Source organism: Momordica charantia (genome assembly GCF_013281855.1).
Source record: "Momordica charantia cultivar OHB3-1 chromosome 3 unlocalized genomic scaffold, Mcharantia_2.0 BLBB01000003.1, whole genome shotgun sequence".
Classification (NCBI taxonomy): domain Eukaryota; kingdom Viridiplantae; phylum Streptophyta; class Magnoliopsida; order Cucurbitales; family Cucurbitaceae; genus Momordica; species Momordica charantia.
The window spans coordinates 3,694,238-3,721,144 of record NW_028275161.1 but is presented as its reverse complement, the minus strand read 5'-3'; the positions used below and the strand labels follow the sequence as shown (position 1 = coordinate 3,721,144).

The window sequence follows — 26,907 nt, the reverse complement described above, 5'->3', positions numbered from 1 at the left end:
CTAAATTTTCAAATTCGTCTCAAATTTGAATTTGAATTATATTTCCAACTTTTAAGTTACGTTGGATAAATTCTAAAAAATTCAAATTTGAACCATGAATCCAGCGTTTAATTTACCGTTGGAAATTTTGAATTCATCCCAAATTTGAATTCAAATTATATACCGAATTTTAAATTAGATTGGACAAATCTCATATCTTCAGATTTGATCCAAAATTTGAATTATATTCCAACTTTTAAATTACGTTGTATAAATTTCGTGTTTTCAAATTTGATCCAAAATTCAGATTTGAACCATAAATCCAACGCTTAATTTAAAGTTGGATGAATTCAAAAATTTTGAATTCATCCCAAATTTGAATTCGAATTATATTCCAACTTTTAAATTGGGTTGGATAAATTTCATATTTTCAAATTTGATCCAAAATTCAAATTTGAACTATAAATCCAACATTCAATTTAAAGTTGGATGAATTCCAAATTTTCAAATTCATAAAAATTCGAATTTGAATCATATTTTGACTTTTAAATTAAATTCAAAGTTAAAAAAAAAAAAAACTTCTGAAAATAATTTAAATTTCAATGGATAAATTTCAGATGTCTCATTTTAAATTGTGCAAATTTATTGTTAATTGGACCTACAACGATATCTTGGTCAACAATTAATATTTTTCAAAATTATGACTTAAAATCATCTTTTTGATTGCACAATATTTTCGAAATTCAGCCACAATTATATTTGGCATAAATTTCGAAAAGGGGGCATTTGTAGAACCAAAAAATTTGGGCCAATCATAAACGGCCACGTCATTATCTATTTTATTTAGGGATTAATTATATATTAACCCTAAATTAAAATGAAAGATAATTTGACAATTAAAATATGTAATTGGGTCATATGGGTATTGGGCTTGGAATCGATTTGGTTCACAATCTTGGCCCAAAACTCAATTTACCATGAAATAAAGTGGATTAATATTTAAATTTAAATAAATCCACTTAAAAGAATTGGGCTTGGCCCAACATTACCCAAGCCCGATGGCCTACCAAAGCCTATGGAAACCTCTATAAATAGAGGAGACCTCATTCATTTTGGGGTTCAGAATTTCAGAATTGAGAGAATTCACACCAAATTGAAGACTTTCTGAAGACTTGAAGATTCGAGGACCAACTTGAAGACTTTGAAAACTTGAAGACTTGAAAACTTTCGAAGAACATATAACTTCGATCCAAATTCAAGAACAAGCATCTCAATCTTCACATCAAATTCAAGAGAAAGAATCAAAGGATAAAGATTAGAGATTGAATCCACTATACAATTCATACAAACAATATAAAAGTTCAACTCCACGAAAGATAATTTCTCCGAAAATAATGTATCAATATACATATAATCCCTTAAGTAATTTGAACAGTTCAAATTCTTCCGAAAACTTGATCCTCGTTTTACCCGTTATGCAGTTCAAATTCTTCCGAAAACTTGATCCTCGTTTTACCCATTATGAGCTAGCAAGGGGACCTAATGGACCTACAGATCAGAAGCTCCAATAATACAAGATTAATCGGTCAAACTCATTTACCAAGTTAATCAACATTCGTTAACTACGGGTCACTCCATTAAAGACCCGCAGTTGCACTCTTCTCACTATACAATGTTTTCGTGCCCACGGATATACGACCATAAATAACAAGTCAATCCTTCACGAGTGCTCGTAACTCAAGTTGGGTCAAATTACCATTTTACCCTTGAGTTACATCTTACTCCTTAAATATCACTGCTCTTCTAATGAACAACCCGGTTATGGTCCGACCAATAACCGGAAGTCCCTCTCGGGTCAATGAGAGGGTGGGGCCCCTTGTTCAAGTCCCGGAGTCAGCATTTAAGAGAACACTCATCTACTCCCCTAAAGTCGGGGAGGAATGAATTCCATCTCGTGAAGTTATGTTCCCAGCTCCCCACTCGGTCTCGTCCCCAAAATGGTATGAATGTTGAGTCGGCGACTCGGGCCACTCTCACCCATAGAGATCAAAGGACGAGCCCTCACGGGCAGGAGTCCATAACTCACTCAGGATTGAGAATGAGTTGTCTGGTCATCCCAAGAAACAGCAATATATTAGTTAATGGTGTTACATTTAAAGATTGGCTATTTCGTGGTCCGGTCTTATACAAACTCATTGTATAGGATACCCTCACTCGCATGTCTCCAGACGAACGACCTAGATCGAGTCGTCTATAACCTTTACAGAGTGGGTCATATCCATAGTGTTGCTAGGGTAAGGTACCCAGCCTTATCCATATACTATAGACCATTTAGGTTATTCAAGGGACATTATCCACTTGTATATCAGGGGTATATCAAACATATACCTCGCATATCAGGGGTATATCAATTATATACCTAGTATATCAAATATATATACCCAGTACATATACTGTCCCGGTTACACTAAAATAACCTCGGATGTTTAGTTTATTGGATTTTGGACAATGCAATGCTATGAATTCAACAACAAATTTATTGAATAAAACTTTATTGAATATACATTTGTTTTTACACAAAATACAAACTACGAGTTTAGGGCAACACACCCAACACGATGTTACCGCACTATTTATTGTTGATTTTTTTTAAACCAAAATCCGCACAACAGGCCGCACAACGGACCGCCCAACGGATTACCCGAATTTACTCTCTTCTTCAGTCGTTGCTCGTCAGCGAGGCATTCATACATTTCCAAGCTTGTCGTTTAATGTATTGTCCATAGTGTCGTTGTGTTGCTCATAATGCTCTTCATATCGTCGTGCACCTAATTTATTTTTTTTTTTGTATTAATAGCACAATGAACTTCCCAATAGGGGTGAGCATAGAAGACTGAAAAACCGATCCGACCAATCAAAACCGACCGAACCAACGTCGGTCGATTGGTTTAAAAGATGAATCGGTCGGTGTCGGTTTTTCAAGTGAAAAACCGACAAGTCGGTCGGTCGGCTCTTCCAATATCAAAGGAACCGACCGACCGACTTATTAAAGAAAAAAGAAAAAAAAATATAATAAAATTTCATTCCAGCCTTCCACGAGAGAGCTGCAAGAGAGGAATTAGAGAAAAAATGGTAACTGAGAGTAGATGGAACGAAAAAACAAAAGAAGGGGTAAGAGTTGACGAGAAGAAACGAGAGAAACTGAGAAACTGAGAAAGAGAAGGTTGGAGAAAGAAAAAGAGAGGGAAAAAAGAGGGGGAAAAAGAGTTGAAAAGAAAGAGGGAATGGCTAATAAAATGCCACGTGGGTAAAAAATGTAAAAGAAAAAAAATGTTATTTCACATGATTCACGTGGAATATATAATTATATATAAATATTTACTTTTATTTGTTTATTATTATATTTTACTTTTTAACCCATTTTTCTTCTCGAACCTACGTGGCTCTTTTATTGTCATTCCTTCTTTTTCAATTTCTCTCTTTCTTATCTCATTTCTTGTTTTCATTCATGTTTTCTCTCTCCACCTATCTTCTTTTTCTTCCTCACCATTCTTCTTCTTCCTCTCTTTGACTCTTCCCTTTCTTCTCTTTTTCTTCCTCTCTTTCCCTTTCTTCTCTTTTTTCTTCCTCTCTTCCCTTTATTATCTTTCTTCCCTGCATTCCAATCACACAGCACTGAACAACTCTTATTTCTTTTAAGAACCGACCAAACCGACCGACCGAACGGTCGGTTAAACGGTCGGTTTGTACAGAGAGGTAAAAAAAAGTTTCCGATCGACCGAAACCGACTATGTCGGTTTTCGGAGTCGGGGTTAGTCAAAAACCGACCCCGACCGACCGATGCTCACCCCTACTTCCCAATATAGTAGACATGTATTCTTTTGGTCATGGCCACCTTAAATTTCTTTGTTGCTTAAAACATAACTCATTCTTACACTATTCTTCTTCTGGCTGCCGAATATTATGCGCAATATTGTTCATTATAGTCGCACCTTGCTGCTTCCTTTTGGGCTTGTGGTCTTCACGTAGGCATATAAAAGGTATCACGTCATCCTTTTTGTACATATCTTGCTTGAAAATTTGTTTTTTTCCTCTCAACAATAGTGCGGTTTATTAAGAATCTTTGAGGCTTTAGGGTATTTATTGTATGGTTTGCACATTCTTTGAAGGATTCTTGAGCGGACTATTAGGATTGGCAGTAGTCAGGGCACCTGATTGTGCGGTTTTTTGGGTGATTCTAGGAGCATAGTGTAGTTTATTGGGCATTCAGAGACATTGTCCACCTTTTACGCATCTAGTTAGGTATCCTTGAAGTCACTTGGTTGGGCATTCCTGAGGTTCTGTCTAGTCTTTTTTCCTTTGAGAAGCTCGTTTGAAGGCAATTTTTGGTAAGGTACTTTTCAAGGTAACTCTTCGATCTCTTACTTTTTTATCTAATACAATATGATGGATCTTGGTTTAGGGAGTTCGGTAGCCGTTAGCCCCTTAGACCCTGGTTATGAAGAATTTGTGTTTGACTCTTTAGAACTCTTTGACCCAACTAGGCTTCCTTCTCCCGTACTTTCTTTAGACGTAGGGACCTTGAGGGTTGGGGGAGATACCGAGGAGTCTTCTTTTGCTCAGGCGGTGGCTGAGAGAACGGCTGCTAGGGTAGCGGGCGGTGAGTTTTCATGTAGGACTTCAGACGAACCTAATAGTGTATATCTGAGTTGTACTGGTATTACCGCTATATTAGATCGAGTGAATACAGGTGAAGTAAGACCAGAAGGTTAACACACATTGTTCGACGCTCATCTTTATCCAATATTGGCGTATCGACCCCCGACCATTTATACCCGAGGCCTCGATACCCAATTAGTGACATATCAGCCCTCGACCATTTATACCCGAGGCCCTGACACTCACTCATTCACTTCGTAACTTTCATAACTCCACATATCATTTCTAGCCTCCAACCAGGATTTCAGTACTACTTCCCTAATAACACCAACCACCACAAAGCCCAACAACAACACAACCACTAGTAAGATTTCAATGCATCACGGGTCTCAATAACACAAAGTTTGACAACAACCAACCTGCTCACAGCATAGCGCACACAAAGCTTCAACAAACAACCCTGTGACATTCTTCACATAACATGCTTTTCACAACATAACAAATCCTAATCACTTCCAACCAACCATGCAATATCAGTAAGTTCCTAAAGTTGCAGACAACAAACATGAATACCAGTCATATACATATCCAATATATAAAATAACCGCAAGTTACAATAACAGCGTCGACCTCACAAACTTGTCCAACAATTAAAATAATAAGAGAAAACATGTTTACAATGTAAAGTCAGCAAGAACGATTTCTATTAGCGCACAACAACGCACACACCCGCCCCTGTGCTACTTACTTTGTTATGTCCCAAAATTCTCATAAGAGTCCTACTTGCTACTACGTCGTGCCTCATGCATCAACAATCTGATAATAGTCCAATATGCGATACACCGAAATGATCATATGTAAAAGCCAATCAATCTAAAATAGTCCAACATGATCCAACAGCTCCAGCAGGCATCGTTCACAGAAAAAGCACAATCAACCACTTAACCAAAATATAGTTGATAGATACCCAGCATTCATCAAACACTACCGACTTCTCATAATCATTCAACATGCTTTCGAAACAATAGATTATAGTACCGGTATACAAGTTTCATCATGAAAACCAATTAGAACATAACAACAATTCAATCATAGTGATCCAAGATTACTTGACTACAATTTATTCACACAACCACATAATTTTCCCAAGATATATCAACAGTTTTATCAACAACGACGTTCACTAAATGATAACAACGACAAGCAACATGCAAATATCGCACATGGGCACACAAGCAAACAACCATAACATATCAGCAGACAACAACCAACCCCTCCAGTAAGAAACTACTTACAACCATTAGCCAATATTCATAAGACACAATTAACTTACATATTAATAAATAATAAGCACACCGAAAGCACCACACAATTCATACATATTCAATCAACAAACATCCCCCAAGTAAGAACTACTTACTACAAAGTTCTAATGCGCTACCAAGTTCATCGAAGGGTTCCTAAATCAAAAAGCAAACCAAACTTGATTAGAATTCACGTTAGAAATACTTAGTTTGCATCGAAAGTAAATTTAGATGACCTGTTACCTACTATCTCACCATAAAACCTCTTAGGTTTGAAATGGGTAGACGCCGAGGAGGCTTGAGCTGCCGAATCCGGGTTCGAGAAGCTTCGAGCTTGCTGGTTTGATACTGAAAAGTAATGGGTAACTTAAATCTAGCTTCGAACAAGGATGGGTATCACGAATCGAGCTCCAATTTGGTATGGGTAAATGCCAAAATGCGTCGGAATACTTTTTCTCGCTTTGGAATCACAAAACGGGTCACCGAAGCGTTGATTCACGTGCTGGTTGCGGGTTCGTGGGTCGGGCAGCCGCTGATACCGTCGGGTTCCGAAGGAAAGCACGCCGCCTGGTTCGCTGCAACCGCGTGCCGCCGCAAATGCTACTGGTCAACACTGCTAACTGCCGTAGACGAGGACATTTCCGGTATGGTGGTTGGTTGCGTAGCCGCACGGGAGAAGCTGCGACAGTTTGCCATTCGTGGGACTGCTCGAAGCCGATGAACCCAAATCTGCCATTGTTGCTATGGGATGCGCCGCTGCGAGTCTGTACACGCTGAAGAACTGAAGATCTGGGCTGACAACACCGGAGGATGAAGCTCGCTAGATGTATCTGTCGTGCGCCGTCGCTGCTGATTCGCCGGGAGCCGTCGCTGCTGGAATGACTTGCCGCCGCTGCTCGCCTTGAGAAACACCGCCGGAAACTCTGCTGTGGTGGGGCGTCGTTCGTGTGGCTCGGTCGCTGGAGCTATGGTGGCCGGCGGCAGAAATCGAGAGGGGGGGGGGGGGCTGGCGGCTGCAACAAGAGGGAGAGGAAGAAAGAGATCCTAGGGCTTCTTGTTTTTGTTTTGTTTATTATTTTTGTTTATTTTTTTTCTTTTCTTTTGTTTTTAAACTAAAAGCCCAATTCCCAAATTAATAGAAGGCCCATGGGTTTGAAGAAACTAAAATTCTACTTTCAAACAATATAAACTCAACGATCTTCAACTAAAACAAAATTAAAACAAATAAATCTAAAGCCCGAAGCGAAAAGCCTAAAGAAAACACTCCAGTAATTAAAATAAACTCACAACAACCCCAAATGAAATCCAGGAGGAAAAATTAAATTTCCAAAAGTTTAATTAAGTTTTAATTAAAATCTCTTTTCAAAATTTTAGAACTTAATTATCTAAATCAAACGAAAATAGACTCGATTCGAAATTATCCAAAATTAAAACTCCAAAATAAGAAGTTTCAATAATTTCACTTAACGAAAAAGGAAGAAATCCAAAGGCACAATTTTAAATCATAAAATAAACGAGTCAGAGAACGCGGGGCGTTATAGCACACCTTTGTTTTGAAGGTTGTTCCTCCTCGAGAAAACCAGTATTTTTGTTTATCGAAGAAAAAAGAGAAGAAGCCTTTAGTGGAATCAGAGAGGACTGGAAGCCGAATGCCTCCAACAAGGCTTTCAGTCGTCGTGACAGACAGAAAGTTACTATGTCTAGTTCTAATAAAAACTCGAAAAGTGAGTAGTTTTTTATTAGTGGGGATTGGCTTTCCACTATGGGAGGTATTTTTGATATCCTGACTGAATTCAGGACTCCTGGTAGGCATTTACTATTTTATTCGCCTCTTCTACTCACGTCCCCCTACAAATCGTGTCAAAAAAGTACGAGTTAACTCCCGAAAGGAAGTTATCGACTGCCTTTTAAGTTGTCGATACCAAGTACTGGCTGGACCGGCAAGAGTTAACGAAAATGCCCTGCATTTTATCTTGTCACGAGCCCCCTGAAGATCCATCCAGGCGCTAAAGGTGTCAATATGGTCCAATGGATCTTTGGTACCATTATATTGCTTCATGGTTGGCCATTTAAACTTTCGCGGTATAGCTACTGCCATGACATTGTCTGCGAATGGGGTGCTCGACTCATCGCGTGGTTCTTCTTTGTTTGGTACCTTATCAGGGTAGCCATTATGATTATATAACGTGGCGCTTGGATGTTCCTCAGTAAGGATTTGGCGACGATGGTTGAGGAGATCGCGCAAATCCGATTGTCCTCGACTTTCATGTTCTTTTCTTCTGTTCTCTAGAAACTCCCGTAGGTCGTTGGTATCCATTCCTTCTAAATATGTTTGTGACCATGTCTGGTGGTATCGTCGTTTGTTTGGAATGCGGGCCTTAGGGGAATTGACACTATTGGAGGGATTCTTGGGTCGGTTGTTTCCTCCCAGGGTCAGTTTCTCTTGAGGATTTGGAAGCGGGCTTGTTCGAGACTCATCTTCTCCTTCTATGGGAGCCTTTCCTTTGACTGGATCTCAAACAAGTGGTCCCTGAGAGGGGGAACTTGCACAAATTCTTGGGTGTCTTTTTTGTTTTAACCGATCCAGAATTTGGGCCATATCTCCCTTCAGTCCCTGCACATCTCGGTCAATTTGGGTGTACTTACTTCGATGTCGCCGAGGCACCTCGGTGTCGTCTACGAAATGGGTAGTCACCGTAATTTTCTCTTGTGCCTTTCTGGCACCCTGAACCTGTTGGGTGTGTTGCCCTAAACTCGTAGTTTGTATTTTGTGTAAAAACAAATGTATATTCAAAAAAGTTTTATTCAATAAATTTGTTGTTGAATTCATAGCATTGCATTGTCCAAAATCCAATAAACTAAACATCTGAGGTTATTTTAGTGTAACCGGGACAGTATATGTACTGGGTATATATTTGATATACCCCTGATATACGAGCTATATATTTGATATACCCTGATATACAAGTGGATAATGTCCCGTGAATAACCTAAAGGGTCTATAGTATATGGATAAGGCTGGGTACCTTATCCTGGCAACATTATGGATACGGCCCACTCTGTAAAGGTTACAGACGACTCGATCCAGGTCGTTTGTGTAGAGACATGCGAATGGGGGTATCCTATACAATGAGTTTGTATAAGACTGGACCACGAAATAGCCAATCTTTAGATGTAACACCGTTAACTAATAGATTGCTCTTTCTTAGGATGACCAGACAACTCATTCTCACTCCTGAGTGAGTTATGGACTTCTGCCCGTGAGGGCTCGTCCTTTGATCTGTATGGGTGAGAGTGGCCCAAGTTGCCGACTCAATATTCCTACCATTTTGGGGACGAGACCGAGTGGGGAGCTGGGAACATAACTTCACAAGATGGAATTCACTCCTCCCCGACTTTAGGGGAGTAGATGAGTGTTCTCTTAAATGCTGACTCCGGAACTTGAACAAGGAGCCCCACCCTCTCATTGGCCCGAGAGGGACTTCCGGTTATTGGTCGGGCCATAACCGGATTGTTCATTAAAGGAGCAGTGGTATTTAAGGAGTAAGATGTAACTCAGGGGTAAAACGATAATTTGACCCAACTTGAGTTACGAGCACTCGTGAAGGATTGACTCGTCATTAATGGTCATATATCCATGGACATGAAAACATTCTGCAGTGAGAAGAGTGCAACTGCGAGTCTGTAGTGGAGTGAACAGTAGTTAACGAATCTTGATCAACTCGGTCAATGAGTTTGACCGATTAATCTTGCATCGTTGGAGCTTCTGATCTGTAGGTCCATTAGGTCCCCTTGCTAGCTCATAACGGGTAAAAAGAGGATCAAGTTTTTGGAAGAATTTGAATTGTTCAAATTACTTAAGGGATTATATGTATATTGATATATTATAATATATAGTTAATTATAAATTAAAACTATATATTATGAGAGAAATTATTTGAATGAGATTCAAATAAAATTAATATGAATAAGATTCATATTAAAACTATAGGTTAAAAATATTGTGCATTATGCACATTAGAACTATAGGTTATAAGAGAGAATATGGTTTAGCCAAACTATATCTCATATTTAATTAAATGTTAAATAATTAATGGTTAATTATTTAATATTACATTTAATTAATTAATTATTAATATTAATTATTTATTAATTTGATTAATAATTATTTAATATTACTTTTAATTAATTAATTATTAATTTGATTAATAATTATTTAATATATTAATTATATTAATATAATTAATAATTAACTCCCCTGCATTATTGCAGGGGAGTGGGGAGTTATGTGACGTGGGGTAACTCCCCATGTCACTGGTTTTTCTGGGATTGCAGAACTGTTCTGCAAAGAAAAGAATAGAACAGAGAAAAAAGTAGCACTCCCAACTCTCTCAATTTGATCTCTCTCAAACTCTCCCTCACATTCTATAGAATTGCTCCCACAAGCACGATCTCGAAACCCAAGAGGATAGCAAGGAAGATTGTTTGGTGGTGTTCGTTGGGAAATCGTTGAAGAAACGTTTTTCAAAGGTAATAGTTTCCCTCTGTATTTTCATCTTGAATTTTTTGATTTTGTTTCCCAAATTTCACGAACAACGGTCCGCTTCCGCTCCGGGATTCACATCCCTTCAGAACCGGACGTCAGAAAGTTGGTTGGGACGCTATATGCCTCGGGCTAGGATGTTGCGTTTGCCCGGAATCCCTAGTTTCCTCCGGAATAGTATGGGTATCATTCGGTTCATAATGTGATAATTCATTTTTTGGGAGTTTTAGATAGTTGTTCTCACAGACGGCGCCAACTGTTGATGCAATTTTGGGGAACTCGGGTCGGATCGAGCGAACCAAGTAACCCGAAGAATCGACCGTCAAACTTTTGGATAAGAATTTGATTTGAAAATTTGGAGGAGCTTGGATCTACAATAAGAGAGAAAATAAGAGAATAAACACCGTTAGGAAGGGCGAGTGGATGAGACCTTCGAGCGCTTCGCTTTAGCCAAGCTTCGACCGCTACTGCTCGTCGCTTCTGGCCGCCACCAGTTCCCGTTCTTTTCCGGTGCACTCGCTTTATATCTCCGACACACAAGGAAGGACGCGGTGGGGCAGGCCCCACGTATCTTCAATCTCGGCCCCTAAACCATTCCCTGAATTGAAAATCCCCCCTTGACAAGCACTCTGGGACCCACCAACGCTCATTCAAACCCGGGTCGGTCGGTCCTCCATTCTATCTAGATAAGAAGCAACGCGCCATCACCTACATCCCTTTCTTTCCTCTGCCGGGGACTTCCATGAAATGAAAACGTGAGTTCGCAGGCCACGCTTGACTTGCTTCTAGGCTTAGGGAGAAAGGCGCATCCTGGTGTGGTGTCGGCCGACCACACTCCGATGCTTAAGTTAGTTGATGAGCTTTAAGCGTGGAAGAGAGGAAATGAGCAAATCTCGAGTGAATTGCTTGAAAGAGAATGACATATCTCCCCTCTATTTATAGTTTTTGATGGTAGTGTGAACAGGTGTTGGAAAAGTCAAAGTGGTTTGTCAAAGTCAACTGCCACTCTATAATTGGCTTTATAATGAGACCAATAGATGCACAAAGAGAGTCGGTGGGTCCTTTGCGTCCAATATTTGCACTATGGTGGCGACTTTGTTGGCGGTGGTCAAAGAAAGCGGTTGAAAAAGAGGGTGCGACCTAATAGGCCGCACAAAATCGGGGCCCACTATCACAAGGCGATGGGCCCGCCCAACTTTCCCTCTCCCAGCCTTTTATACAGATAAGCAAATAATTGATTAATTAAAATAAATAAAATGCTACATATAATCAGTTTGATATGGACATATATGTGTGTGGTATAGCCATATTTCATGCCGTCTGCCTAGGATTTGTCAAGTGGCCAAATTTAGGATAAGTTAAAAAAAAGTATAAGATAATATAATGGACGATGCAAGTTGAATTTAATAGCAGAATTGAATAGTTTTTATCAAACAAAAAAATAATAATATATATATATATATAATATAAGAGTTGAATAGTACTCAATGCGCGTAAAAGAATAATAAATAAATAAGAAAAAAAAAGAGAACTTTGGTGGATCCTCCAATAATTTATAAACTATTGAAAGAATTGAAAAGTTCGAGTCATATAAAATTTTGTTTTTACCGAAGCAACTTTGACACATAAGTTAACGACAAAACAAGGAAAGAAACATACATAAACAATATTTGGGGTGAGATTCATCCTCTATTGAAAATTTATGCCTTAATTAGTTGAGTTGTTTTTATGCGTTCGGTCTTTTTAAAATATTAGAAGATTACAAATCTTTTATTAAAAAGTTTTATAGTAAAGTGATGTGAAACAAAAAGGTCTTGATAGCTAATATAGTAATTAATTGCATAATTTGGAATTTGAATTTTTTCATGATTATTAAAATATTTGCTAGATAAGATGTGTGTTATCTAACCTAACAAGTATGATAAAGATGAAATTATTACATTAAAAATTGGAAGAAAAATTATGTTTGTAAGGAACAATAAAGTGCTATTTAAAAAAGTCAAAAATACTTTAAAATACTTTGAGACCATGTACTTGTAAAATACTTTTTGACTTTAATGCTTTATTTGACATTTAAAATTCGACATAAATGACTTTTCACTCTAGGATTTCAAAGGATGAAATGATTTCAAATTCTTAATCGTATTTAGAATCAAGTGAATTTCAAATAATTGAAATTGAAATTTATTGTTTAGATGTTCAATGGAAAAAAAGTATAATATTTTATTGTTATATCCTTATAATTTTGCATGATATTGTATAAATAATAATATAATATTTTAACGTGAAAGAATAATATCAACCTCATAAATTAAAACTTTCAAATGAAATTTAAAAGGAAAAAACAAAAACAAAATAACTTGTAAATGTCTCCCTCAAAATATATATATTTTTTTAAAACTTTAAAGTCAAATTATTTTAAATCTAAACTAAAATAATCAATACTTTTATTATAACTTAAAAAAACTTAAAACCATAACTTAATCTCCCTTCATCAAACTTTCCCATATTTTTTTCTATTTTTTTTTTTATGACAGTGCCCCTGCTTCCCTTTTTTTTTTCAAAGCAGTACTTCCATCGTTAAAAAATAAAAGTAAAAAATAAAAACAAAAACAAAGTGGTTAAAAAGATCAGAGATTTTAAGTGTATCGAACTACCAATCTATTTATAAACTCATTTGAAACGACTTTTTCTTACCCAAATTAGTGCCATAAAAACTGTAATAAAAAGAAAAGAAAATTGATGGAAGACATACCGAGCAAAATAGAAAATCAATTTGTATTTTGATTGAATGTTTATAAAAATATATATATATATATATATATATGAGGCAAAAGAGAAAACCAACTATGACAATTATTTGTCTAAAAATGAAAATAAAATATCTATTTTTTTCCATATAAAATAGGTAAATTTGAAATTTGTTCCCTGTTATATTTAAATTCTTCCAAATCGGACGTATTTAGAAAGGAAATTTTTCCTAATAAAACGTGATTTGAAATCCTTTTTTTTTTTCCAGAAACCAAACTGCATAAATGATTTTAAAATTTTGCAAATATTTGCAAATCAAGAGTCCCAAATATATGGTAAAAGATAAAAAGTGGAAAAAAAAAACATATCATCAAATAAGACTTAATTTAATCTATTATTGGACACGTTGAAACTTTCTTTGATTGGGAAATGAATGAAAACTTTGGTATAAGGACGAAAATATAAAATAAATGAAAAATCAAAATCAATTTGACGTGGACACTTATGTAGGTCGTAATGGCATATTTCATGCTGTTACTCATAGATTTGATAGCATTTATTTATATCTCATTTTTGTCAATGAGCCCAAATTAATGTCAACCTTAGGTTCTTTTTACTTATCAGGAATCGAAACGTAGATAAATCGGAATGAAAATAAATTGGAATTATATATATATATATAGTACGTAGTGTTGTATTTTTTTAGAGCTTAATCAATTTTTATAGTAGATCTCTATTTTGCAACCCACTTAAATCAATTAAATATGAGTTTTTTCTTTTCTTTTTTAGCCTTACAAAAGTGGGGGGCTACAAAATTTGATTTTGAACTTTTATGATTTGACACGCAATCATATTATATAGTTTTTATTACAATTATGCAATGCTCACATAGAATCTTCCTCATTTTGATCCTTTTCTATGTTGAATTAGATCCCAAAAATATGGATATCATCGCCAGTTTTGAAAGTGGACAAATTCAAATCATAAATAATAATTTAAAAATGTTAAAATTAACAAATCAATGTAGTTTAAAATTTGTAATAATTTAATATCTATCGTAAAAGATGTTGTTAAGAATAGTAATAGAGTTTTTTCTAAACCGTTACATAATAAAAATCAACACTTAAATTTGACGACCAAAGTGAACATAGCTCAGCGTTAATTAACATATATCTCCAACCAAGAGGTTGTGAGTTCGATCTTCTACCCGTATATGTTTACTAAAAAACAATAATAATAAGACACTTAAACCGTTTAATTATTTTAATAAAAGTACATGAATCAAAAGCATTTTTTATAGCTAAAATAAAAGAGTTTTTCACAAGAAAGGTGATGAAGTCTAGGTAGGAATCGCCGTCCACGTGTAGGGTGGAGATTTACCAATTTGGACATCAAGATCAGTATAAGTAGAGAGCGAGCCCCTCCACCTAAAAACACAACAAAATCCAACAGCTTTGAAGGAATTTGATTCACAGTTTTGAAAAAAATTTCTTACTCTGAAACAAAAATGGCTTCTGGCTGCAAATGTGGTGACAATTGCTCCTGTGGAGACAGCTGCAACTGCCAATCTGGGTCTCTCTCTCTCTCTCTCTCTCTCAATTTTTACTTAATTTTCATTTTATGTTATATTCAAAATATTCAATGATTCGAAAATATTCAATGATTCGAAAACTCCGGTCGATGAAATAGGTTGGTTTTTCATGAATTCACCAAGATTGGACCGAACCGATCTTATTTATGTTTTCTCTCTGGTATTCTGTTCTTCAAAATTAAGCTTACAAGCCCTAATTTCACTCTTTCTTTGTTCTGTTAGCTATTTTCTACAAATGTTTCCAAAGAAAAGTACCTTTTTTAAAAACTTATTTCTTTTTAGGCCAAGAATTCAACCATATTTATAAGAAATGTGAAAAATATATCAAAAAATTGTGGGTAAGTAATCATAATTTCGAAGAATAGAAATCTAATTGTGGGTAAGAATATAATTTTTTGTAATAAAAATTTACATTTGAGTTACTAACTTGAATTCAATCTCTGGAAATGAGTAAATATACTTTGGTTAAAATTTTCGCAATTTCCAAACTAACCAACCAACGGTTGTTTGTATAAAACAAATTTGTAACTTGAACAATTAAATTTTGTTTCAAAAATACATCAACCGAATCCATAAAGACCTATGGTAGAGGGTCGTTTTAGTTTTGAAACATGAGATATGATAAGTTAATCTTACTGGTCATCCTTAACATATAACTCAATTAGTTAAGAGACCTATTGTTGATCAAAGGTTCAGACATTTGAATTCTCTGAATAGAATTAAAGAAAAAAAAAAGTGAAAATTACTCTTCTTTTTTTTATAGAGAAAAAAAAAGAATTATTTTCACTTCTTATCATTTATATTTTTTATTGAAACATTTTGTTTAATCTTTTCAGGACCATCACAGAGGCCTCCCTGAAGATGTAAGGAACAATTTTGTGACTTCTTGATATTGAAAAAAAAAATTGCAATAATAAAATAGTATATGTCAATACCTTATGCTTGGCGCTAAAGCCATTTTATATTTAATCATGCCAAATATTATCAATAAATTAAACCTAAATAAAACTCAACTTATTAGATATTAATAATTTACTTTATAGACTGCAAGGCCGTTGAAATCTTCACACTTATGTTTATAATATTATATTTTGAAAAAACAAAAAATCATCAAGCGTAAAGATAATATAAAATTATATGTATATGTATATGTGTGTATATATATATTGAGTATAGTATCGTGTTGAAATTGTGATCGAAGAAAATGAGATTATCAAACCTGCTTTTTAAAAATACAGAAATCAAAATAGACATTTTGATTTAATACGGTGCGGTTAACTGTGCAGGAGCGGGTGCAGCTGTGGGAGTAGCTGCTCCTGCGACCCATGCAACTGCAAATGAGCAAGGGGAGGGGTCGGAAAAAGCCCAAACAACAAAGCTTCTGGATAGAATAAATTGATGAATCAATCAACCTCTGTTGTTTTTTTTTTTCTCTTTTTTTCTTTCTTAAGATTGCCATTGAAACTGTAAGGCCATTTTGAATGGCTTTTTCATGTGGCTTCTTGAAATATAGTGTGAACTATGTACACTGCTTTGTTGTACTGGGTAGGGTTTGGTTTCATCAAAGCTTCAAGTGTGTTTGAATTTGTGGTTAATGAATGTTTGTTTTGTGTACTTTTCACTGATCTCTTTACACTATAAGAATTCAGACTTTTTTCAACACTTCAAAACGTCGGGAAAAGACCTTAAAATATCAAGAGTAATTTTATGCAACAAAATACTTTTGTTTGGGAGAAGTCCGTCGGGACAGCGATGTTAGGTTAATGGAACCAAAACAGGAGGAAAAAACTACATAACACCCAGGCTAGGTGATAGGGTCGAAACCGCAGTGCTACGAACCCAGAAGACACTAATATTATGGAAGTAGTACTCCTTCTGGATCGATTGATCTATATCTTTTTCTTCCAAGTATCTTTATAATAGTATGATATTGTCCGATTTGGACATAACCTTGACGGCTTACTTTTGGTTTCACCCAAAAGACCTCGTACCAAACCAAACCCAACAATCCTCCCTCCAAACAAAGTGTCACGGATTGCTCGTCACCTGAGCATATAGCCACTTGTCAAGGACAACATAGCTTTATTTTTGGTCTCGCCACCAAAAGGTCTCATACCAATAGAGATAATTGTCTTCATTTATATACATAAGTCACTCTCTTCCCTAACCAATATGAGACTTTATTTGCTTACTTTACAAACCTAACTAATGGGACAAATTAGAAAGCGTTTAGTTTACAAATCGAATTGGTGTATAGTTTGAAATGGTAAGGTCAACTCTAATTTTATATGTAGGTTAAACTCAAATTTTTTTAAATTTGTCTTGCTATCTACACAATTAAACGTATAAATCAAAATGCTATGTAAATTCAAATTCTTGTAACTTATTATTCTACACAACTCAAATTCAAGCTCTTGGACTTCAAACTTTGCTCGTTCAAAATGCTTATGTCGCAAGTGTGTCGTATAGTGCATAAAGTGATGATGAGAATATCTAACTAGAAATGTACTTCTCTAAGATATCATTAGGGTTTAAAATTCTTTCAAATATATAGTAATTATTGGTTAGCCTTAACTTCATTTATATATAAACAATTAATAATAAGGGAAAGATTCAATTTATACCTCTCAGAGGTTGAATGGATTAAAATTCTAAACTAATAATTGTATTAAACCTTAAGCTTTCGTAAATGAATCAATTTACACTCTCCGTGTAGGGTTCATTTGAAAACCATTAATACATATAGACTTTTTAAACATGCAATATTAACAAAATATTATTTGGATGGGCGGTTTATAAGTATCTCTATAATTGTATGATATCGTCGGTTTTGGACATGATCCTCATGGCTTTATTTTTTTGTTTCACCCAAAAATGTTTGTTATACTTAACTCACACAAATCTAATAAACACACCTCTGGACAGACTAAAAAAACCAGCAGCCCAACCAAAATACAGTGAACAACTATGAACATATACCAAAAAATGTAAAAAGAGAGATAAGAAAAGAGATGGACAAACAGATTTATAGTGGTTCAATCCAATTTGAGATCTACATCCACTTTCTTCAGACCATCCACTAATTTCAGTAATCAAAAGAGTACAACAACATCAAAGGGAACAAAACAGTTCTCAAGAACAAAATACACCACTCCTTTTTAATCTCCTCTAGAGGTACAAAGCTGCTCACAAAGAAACCTTACGAAAAATACCCAGACCTCACCCTCTCTCAAAGATAAAAAAGAAAACTGCCCACAAGAGGAAGAAGAACTTCTTTTTCCCTTTTTACAACCGCACACACTGCACTCCTTTTTTTTCTCCCTACTAACCAACTTGTGCACAAAGAAAAAGAAACAAACAAAATGGGTAAAGACCCATTTGGAGAGAAACTGGAATGAAATGCTGAGTGGGAGTAATGAGTTGAAAGTCAACATTCTAACTTGGCAATTTCTTGATTTCCTGGTGGTTAAGTTGGTAAAGAACCCTTAGCTGTCAAAATAAATCTACACTATCTCATACTAATGGAGATAATTGTCTTCATCTATATACTATATGATCACTCTCTTCTTTAACTAACATGGAACTTTTACAACCCAACAACAACCATACCTATAAGTTTGAAAGGTACACTTTTTTGGTCATCCCTGAACAGCAACTATTTATGGAAATCAAGAGCAAAAAGCTACTAAAGTGACTAGCTAAGATGAGTATATCTTTTCTCGATGGACTTTTCCGACTTTTTTCCCCACGCAAATATTTCGTCGAAAAAAGTTGCTCCTTTTTATCCGAAAAAATCTTATTTCCTTGCAGTGAAGGATAAGTAGTTTTGTATTTTTCATGATCATCCTGACATACCTGATATGAAAACCCTAGCGAATTGGAATTAGGAACTCTTTGGGTATATGAACTCCTAATTCACAAACACTAAAACTCCCAAAATCAATTTAGTACAATCACAAGGAAGATTAGATGAGGGTTACCTTGTTGATCGAAGACCACGAGGCAAGGAGAACTAGTTTCCTACTCGATGTTGAACACTCCACAAGAGAGGTTGATCAATCCCTTCTTGAATGTTCCGGGTTGCAACTTAGATCAAGGATTGCAAAATTCAAGAGCTCTTGGCTGGCTTGAAAGAAACGGCTCAAAGGCTCAAATTTCCATTAAAACTGAACTGTCCCGTACAACGTAAATGATAAACTTATATATGGCTTACCCATAAAAATAACCTAGGTGACATCAAATACTAAAGTCCTAATTTATTTTGGTAAAAATAAATAAATAAAATAACTAACTAAAAATAATTAAATAAGTATTAAGGCCAATACTTGGCCCAAAATAAAGAATCTAGGGCCCAATTGGCTAAGCCTCTAACTAAAATTAAAATAAACGAAATTAACATCATCATCAAGTTTGTATCTTCAATGGAGTTTAATGGTACGCTCGCTGGTTCATATCAATGCCACTAAAGATTGTTTTAACTGAAAAATGAGGAGATTGACACTGTTGGTTATTTGGAAGAGCTTATGAAGAAATGAGGCAACTTTGAAGGTCAAGTTACGAGCAAAGTCAGAAGGGTCCCTATAAAGGAAAATCAAGACCATATCTTTAAAGGACCAACAGAAATAGAGAAATTGGAGATGTTGTTAGTTGCATTAGATATGTATACGAGTTGTTTTATGATTTAATGTCTGATGTACAAAACATTGTTGTTTACTTTGATCCGATCCTAGTTGTTCTTGCAAAGTTTCGATAATTACGATAGATCTTCGAGAACACTCAAAGATAAATCCTAAAAAAAGATTTAGCATTCCGAAGATTTTATCAATTCTAATAAATGGAGAAAATATGATCAAATGTCTAAGAACAATATTGTCTACCTGTCTCCCTCCACGTCTGGGAATATTTATAGAGACACAGATAACTGTTGGGCAGAGTAGATTCAAAATTTAAATGAGCTGTTTTTCTTCCTGGGATTTAGGTAATTGTGTGTAGCGAGGGAAATCGGTTGAGTCATGAGGATACATCCCAACAAATTTAAACCGCTCTGATGACTGGGTTTCCAATTCGGTATATGTTGAATTGGTGTCATCATATGTCGAATTGGTGCCACCTTTTTATATTCCCCTCACACGTGCTTTCCGCTAGAGACTTGATGACCTTGGTCGAATAAATAAATAATGAAAATTTAACTCTTCAAACACTAGTAAAGTTTTATAGTTGTATAAAAACTTAGTGCATGTATACTACTTCTAGAAATTGGATCAGACAACAAGGCACAACAAAAGCTTGTGAACAAATCAGATTAGACACATCATACAATGACAACTTTTACTTTGGATTAAAAACACCTTTCAAAAAAGAAAATGATCATAATCCTTTCCTTTGGGATGGCAAAAGGGCAAAATGTACATTCTCCTGATGTGATCCGTAGTTTACAAGCTGCGACGATTATATCTTAATCTATTGGTATGAAATTTTCTAGATGAAATTAAAAGCAGATAAAGATTATGATCAGATGAACAATATCACTGACTACCATTTATCCATTCAAATCATAAAAATTGTGAACCCTTTTTTTTTAAATTACATCCCAAGTGAGAAGGTGATAGATTAAGTTTAGAAACTACTGGACATCGTTGAATTAGATTTTAAAAATAGAATTAGAATATTGGTTGATTTCCATAATAGAAAAATTGAAATCATTTTTTAATAATTTCAAATTTAATAAGGAGAGGATAAGCCATTGCCATCCTATGACGTTAGAGTGCCAGCTAGAGGAGGATTATACAATTAAGCAAAGAGCTTCATAAGCGAGATTACGAAGTCTAGGTTAGGTAGGAGCCGTCCACGTGTACGGTGGACATTCACCAATTTGCACCATATTTAGAGGCCCTAAGACAGAGCAAAAATCCCACACAGCTTTTCAAAAAAGAAATTGATCGAGAGTTTGAGAAATATTTTGATGGCTTCTGGCTGCAAGTGTGGTGACAATTGCTCTTGTGGAGATAGCTGCAATTGCCTTTCTGGGTCTCTCTCTCCTCCTCTTCTTCTTTTTCCCTCTCTTTGTTTTCGATTTAGATTTCTCAATGAGGTTATAAATATCAATATCGATGGAAATGTCAAAGTGTCTGGGTCTCTCTCCCCTCTTCTTTTTTTTTTTTTTTCTCTCTATTTGTTTTCGATTTAGATTCCTGACTATAGAAATGTCAAAGTCTTAGATGTGTAGAAATGTTGACGGAAATATCAATAAATGTTGATGTCGATGAATATTTCAAGGTTAATTACCAATAATCATATTACTCTTTTTTTTAAATAAGTTAAAATTTATTAATATCAGTACTATGTTCAGATTAATGATATTTTGCTATAGTATATGGATGAAAATTTAATATCACGTTTGTGACTGAAATATTTTTTCTCTTTGGTTTTTTTTTTTTTTTTAAATCTTTGCAGGACCATCAAAGAGGCCTCCTCCCTGATAAACATGTATGCTGATTTTAACAAGTTCCTTATTTTCTTTCTTTTTTTTTTCTTTTTTTGAAAAGTCTACAATCAATACTACTGTCGCTTATATTCAGCCATATCGTCAATAATGCAAAATTACACCATATCTGCTTAATAAACTAAACTCAAGGTCATAGATTTTGAACTTTAAAACGTGTTTCCTAACTCTATCGTCTTTCTAAAAGTAATTAGAGACGTATTAAATACAAAATAGGAAGTCTAAAAACTCGGGAGACTTTTTAAATTCAACAACCTACCAAACTAACAATTTGACCATAGTATAATAATTTAAATAGTCATGTGATGTGATAAAATATGAATGAGCTTAATAAATACTACCGTGAGTACAAGGGTTTGACATGTCGTCCTTGATGGAAATGTCAAAGTCTCAATTTTATATAGATGGGAATGGAAATATTGATAAAATGTCAACAATGTCGATAAATAATTCTAAAAAAATTATAAAAAAAAATCTTAAAAAATATTTAAGGGCCCATTTGATAACTTCGTTTTTGGCTTTTTATTGTTTTTAGATTTTGGTTTTCTGTTTCGCGAGAGTTTTCGTCGCTTTGAAACAATAAGTTTCAAAATCTCGCAAAAATTCAGCGTGGTTTTTCTCTAAAAACTCGGAAGGTTCCGCTTTTTGAAAAACAAAAAAAAAAACGTGTTTGGTAACCATTTTTAGTTTTTTGTTTTTAAAAAGTTAGCTAGAAAATTGAAAATACATATTAGAGAGATAAAATTTTATATAGGGTAGAGATGACAATAGTGTGGTGCGAGTGAGGATTCTCTCCCCTATTCTCGTGTTCGTGAAAATTTTAGTCTCCGTCTCCACCTCGTCATTGAGAAAAATTATCGGTTTTATAATTTAAGTATAAAAAATGTGTAATAAATATATTTTAATTATTTAAAAAGGGAATCAGGGATGGGGACGGGGTCGGGACATGCATTTCCTATTTTTGAGACCCAACTCTGCAAAAAAAAAATTTTGTAGAGACATGAAAATACAAGTTTAGAAAGACGTACGTAAATAAACTTTTCGAAGCTAAATTTTAGAGAGAGAATTAAAAATATTTAGAAAAAAATAGTAAAAGAAAAGTTAAAGAAAAAAGAGAAAACTTTTAGAGAAAAAATTAAGTCGAGAGGAAAAGATATGTTAAAAGAAAAAAAGAAATAGAAAAATTATTGTGGAAATAAACTCACGGAAAGATTCGAATTTGAGACTTCTGAATCAGTATAATCAAGAGACAATAAGCCCTGGCCAACCGAACTGCTTTTAGAGTTCAATAAGTTAAAATTTATTAATATTTTCTTTTTGGAAGTATTAATATCGATTCACGATGTCAAACCCACGACAAAGAAAATATGGATGTCGATTAAAAGTTATTTTGGTTTGGAATTGTGTGCAGGAATAATGGCTGCGACTGCTGCGACAGCAGCTGCTCGTGCGATGCGTGCAGCTGCTGCTAGAGACCAAGACCCCAAACAACAAAGCTGGTAAAATCTTGTGAAATGGAATAAAATTATGAAGCAACTTGCAAAATCTATTTTTCCTTTTTTTTTCTCTTTTTGTTTGAATATGTAATGGCTACTTGGCTTGAAATCTAGTGTGAACTATGAACTGCTTTGTTGTGGGAAGTTTGTGTTTAATGAATCTTTGGTTTGTGTAATCTTTCTTCATCCTTTCAGCTCTCTCCCCTCTCCCAAATCTCTCTACAAATATATATTTGCCTTTCTCATAATTGATCCGTTTGAATAACAGAGTTATGAAGTCGAGCCTACATTTAATTAGCGAATTTTCGACAAATGAGGATTCTTGTCACGATTTTTTTTTCTAAGAAACTTCAATATATAGGTAATACAAATCTGTAGGTTCCAACTTCGAATTACACGAACACTCAAACTTTATTAAAGCTATTCAAGATCAACGTATCACCTATTATTTACTCGTAACTAACATTACCATCAAATATTCTTGCAAATGAATCTCATATTCAGATCTTTATTTGGAAATTAATTAGAAAATTATTTTCATAATTATTATGATTGGATGAACAATATAATTACCTCCTCTTGAACTCATGTTGAAATTTTCTAGTATTAAACTATTATACACTCCTCCCCTTTACAATTTGGCATATTAGTAATTAATATATTATTTTATTCTATAGATTATATATTATTAAATGCTGCTGATAGAGCAAATAATTAGTAACATTGGAAAGGCAATCAACTCAATTTGCAAAATCAATACTTGGAAAGAGTTTGAATTAAATTATTCTATATGTAGGGTGTAGTGTAAGTTGTATATTCTTTATTGGAAATTCTTAGATGGGAGTGGGTTAACACTAACGTTTTAAGTGTCCATGAAAATGTCGAAATCTCAATTTTATAGAAATATCAATAAAATATTTTTGTAAAAGTTAGAGAAATTAAAAAATCATAAAAAAAAATAAATTAACAAATAAACATTTTTCTATATACCGACATGACAACAATTTCCATTATTATGATCCATCACCAAGCAGTACCCACCGGTGTAATTTTAAAAGGTCAACCAACTTGAATTATTATGTTGTTAAAAATACCGAAAATAAAGCTACCCAATCCAACAATTTTGTTCTTCAAAACATGAAACTATAGCAGCAATTACAGCCTCAACAAAACATATGGCTCTGATTAATGAAACAAGATACTTCTATTACTCTCTTACTCTTTTCTCTTTTCCTTCATAATTAGTTTAGGCTGCAACTCTATGAGAGACTAATCATGTGAAGCTGGTTATTCTGCAAAATATAGTTTGTATAGACTGCTGCACTAACATTTTAATGTTATTTCTTACAGAAAAGACATGTTTTAAACTTCCCGGATACCTCGGTTCAAGTAAGATAGTTTAGGAACTCCGCAGCGGTTGCAACAGCCCCTCCTGTAATCGCATCGATGGCGATTTTGTCTCGGTTGTTGCTGCTCGCTGCTGATACCAGAGCCCCCGTCAAAGCACCTCCAATCATAGCATTTTTCTGGAACATGTTTAAACATTTGTGTCCACAATTAAATTTCTCAACTTCAAAAATTGACAAATGAATCAATTGGTAATATTATGCTCAAACAAATAGGAAGCAACTGTAGATTTTTTTTTATAATTTGGTGACTTCATACTTCGTCGAGAACTCGTTGTTTGAAATATTACAGATAACTAAGCCTGAGTTAGAAAACCAGTAGAGTACTACCATTGTTTCTCTGTTACATGGTTGTAAGTAATGATATAATCACTTTCATAAGAGCCAAGAGGACAATTGTAAGAAATATTGACAATTTACCTAGGATCTTAATAGATTTTGTTTCTGGCTTGTTTGAAATCAAATAGAAACAAACAGGAGTTCTTTTCCATTCTAGGATTAATACATTCAACAATACAGAAAACACATTGTGAAAATATTCCCGAGCAAACTCGAGAGAAATTTTCTAGTGCTCCTAGTAGTACCTATTCCCTCCGTTCACACTAAATTTTCCTTCTTAAATAATTTTTAACGTTGTTAGAGTGGAGTACCTCTATTCATTTTAAAATAATTATGACGTGAATGACAATGAACTGGAGTACAGTAGGATTAGAAATTTTTCCCAAACTTGAAAAGCTGGAAGTGATAATCTAAAAGAATAACTCAAACTTGATTTACATAGTAACTTTGAATTTATGGCAAACATACCCAATCTCTTGTGCCACGGATCCTTTCTACCCCATACTCCATACCAACATAAACTCCAGCTACGGTTCCTGTGTTCGGATGAGAAAATAGTTCCTTATTCATGCAAATGAACCAAAAGTGAAAGTGAAAGGTCTGTTTGATTTGAAAACTATGCTTATTAATTAACTTTTTGTTTCTGCGCCTTCAAACTGACTACCAAAATTGTTTCTGAAATTATAGACAAATTAAAAAATCTTAAAGAAGAAGTTCAAAAACATGTTTTTTGTTTTTGAAATATAGTGTTCTTTAAAAGTGGAAATTAAAAAAAGAAAAACATAGGCTTATAGATATGTATGGTCTTTATAAGCTTAACATACAAAAACAATAACCTAAAAATAAAATCACTATCAAATGGTACTAGCAGAAGGTTTACAGATTCTGAAACTCATCCACTAAGTAAACTACTTCCCCGAGTTATGGAATAATGTGATCCATACTTACCCCAGTATGCACCTTCTTTACACATTTTCTTCAACTGCAACAGAAGTTGAAATTAATGAACTGAAGAAAAAAGCTGAGTGAGAGAGACAACAATTTCAAGGTTCTTTATTTTTCTTTTCTGGCTCAGTACAGATCAGAAGACCAAACTTTACCTTAGCCTGCTAATTCAACCTCTTGGGTCTAAAATTAATTTCAAAAACAGGACACCTTAAGCTCAAACCCCTATTAGTTCGCTCAAACTTTCAGGGCCTGGTGGTGTGTGATTTCACATTATTTTTTCCAAAACAGCATATAATCATTTACCCAACGAGAGTTTCAAATCTCAGTTCAAATATAAAACCAGAGTTGCCAACAGAAACTACCACAAGTAATTTGTGATCTCTACATCAGAAATCTGTTTCACTAATTATGCACTTGCGAAAATTTCAGCAAACAGAGCGACTTCAAAACTGGATAGATGAAGCAAGCAAGAGATACTAACCGTGTGCTCGAAATTGTGACTGGAAATCGTTCCTGCAGAATCCAAACAATGGCTTCAATTAAATTCGGCAGCAAAAGCAAAGACGAGGGAATAGGGAATAGGGATACAACCTTTTCTAAGAACATGATAGGCATCCTCGGCGGCGGCACGCGTAGCAGCGACCTAAAAGAGAAATGATTTGAATTCGAACAAGAGGAAGTGAATAAGGGAGAAAAATGGAGGAAGTGAATAAGTCAATACGGATCCGATCTTGAAGAAGGCGTCGACGGTGAGGTTGAGGAAGGGGTTGCCCATGTCGATGACGACGTCGAGCTTGGGCATCGGTGGAGGATGGCGCTGGCCCTGTTTTTGCCGCTACCGATAGTTTTACTTGAAATTAATTTGGAGTCTACTGATTTCCCACGCACTACGCACCGTTGATTTTGTTGGGTGGCCCGGGGGAACGTTTGCCGTTGGATTTAAACCATCACGGAAAGTGGCAGGGATTTACACTTGTTCGATTCAGGAATATTCAAAAAACTCGATCCTTCAACTCGTTTGATAATCATTTCTGATTTTGATTTTTTATTTTTTATTTCTAGGAAACAAAAATTTTGATAATTAGTTATCAAACTAAAAATAAAAAACAGAAAACAAAATCGTTATCAAACTAACCCTTAACAAAATCGATCAACTCAACGCAATCCAAATAAATGAAAATTTTATAGTTAGGTTGGTTCAAGGATTTATCTAAAACAATTTTAGATGTGGATTTATTATTAATCTTAGAACTATTTTTTTTTACTTGTCATAAAAATTATATATAGTTAAATTTATTTTAATTTTAGGATAAATGACAAAAACCGCCCCGAAGTATGGTAATTGTTACAATTCAACCCTTAAACTTTCAATTGTAATCTCTAAACCCT

At 34.8% G+C, this 26,907-nt stretch overlaps 1 protein-coding gene and 2 long non-coding RNA genes across 3 annotated transcripts; 2 read left to right on the top strand and 1 right to left on the bottom strand.

Moving 5' to 3' along the window:
- Positions 1-14,649: 14,649 nt before the first annotated feature.
- Positions 14,650-16,441, top strand: LOC148212177 (uncharacterized). Its single transcript, XR_015789614.1, has 3 exons — positions 14,650-14,808; positions 15,664-15,690; positions 16,114-16,441. It is a non-coding gene; the product is annotated as an uncharacterized LOC148212177 (long non-coding RNA).
- Positions 16,442-20,709: 4,268 nt separating this feature from the next.
- Positions 20,710-23,001, top strand: LOC111024782 (uncharacterized). Its single transcript, XR_002603393.2, has 3 exons — positions 20,710-20,854; positions 21,281-21,313; positions 22,741-23,001. It is a non-coding gene; the product is annotated as an uncharacterized LOC111024782 (long non-coding RNA).
- Positions 23,002-23,871: 870 nt separating this feature from the next.
- On the bottom strand, positions 23,872-26,398 carry OEP16-1 (outer plastid envelope protein 16-1). The gene is made up of 6 exons (XM_022302556.2): positions 26,240-26,398; positions 26,110-26,161; positions 26,000-26,031; positions 25,519-25,552; positions 25,039-25,106; positions 23,872-24,351 (listed from the first exon to the last, which is right to left on the bottom strand). Exons 1-6 carry the CDS (start codon positions 26,318-26,320, stop codon positions 24,211-24,213), a joined length of 408 nt encoding a protein of 135 aa, XP_022158248.1. The 5' UTR covers positions 26,321-26,398; the 3' UTR covers positions 23,872-24,210.
- Between the last annotated feature and the right edge of the window lie 509 nt (positions 26,399-26,907).

Excerpts from the sequence above, each read along its gene's own strand:
- OEP16-1 (XM_022302556.2), bottom strand. The coding sequence starts at position 26,320 with ATGCCCAAGCTCGACGTCGTCATCGACATGGGCAACCCCTTCCTCAAC. Across the intron at positions 26,032-26,109 it reads CTATCATGTTCTTAGAAAAG|GAACGATTTCCAGTCACAAT; the intron begins GTTGTATCCCTA and ends TGGATTCTGCAG. Across the intron at positions 25,107-25,518 it reads TAAAGAAGGTGCATACTGGG|GAACCGTAGCTGGAGTTTAT; the intron begins GTAAGTATGGAT and ends ATCCGAACACAG.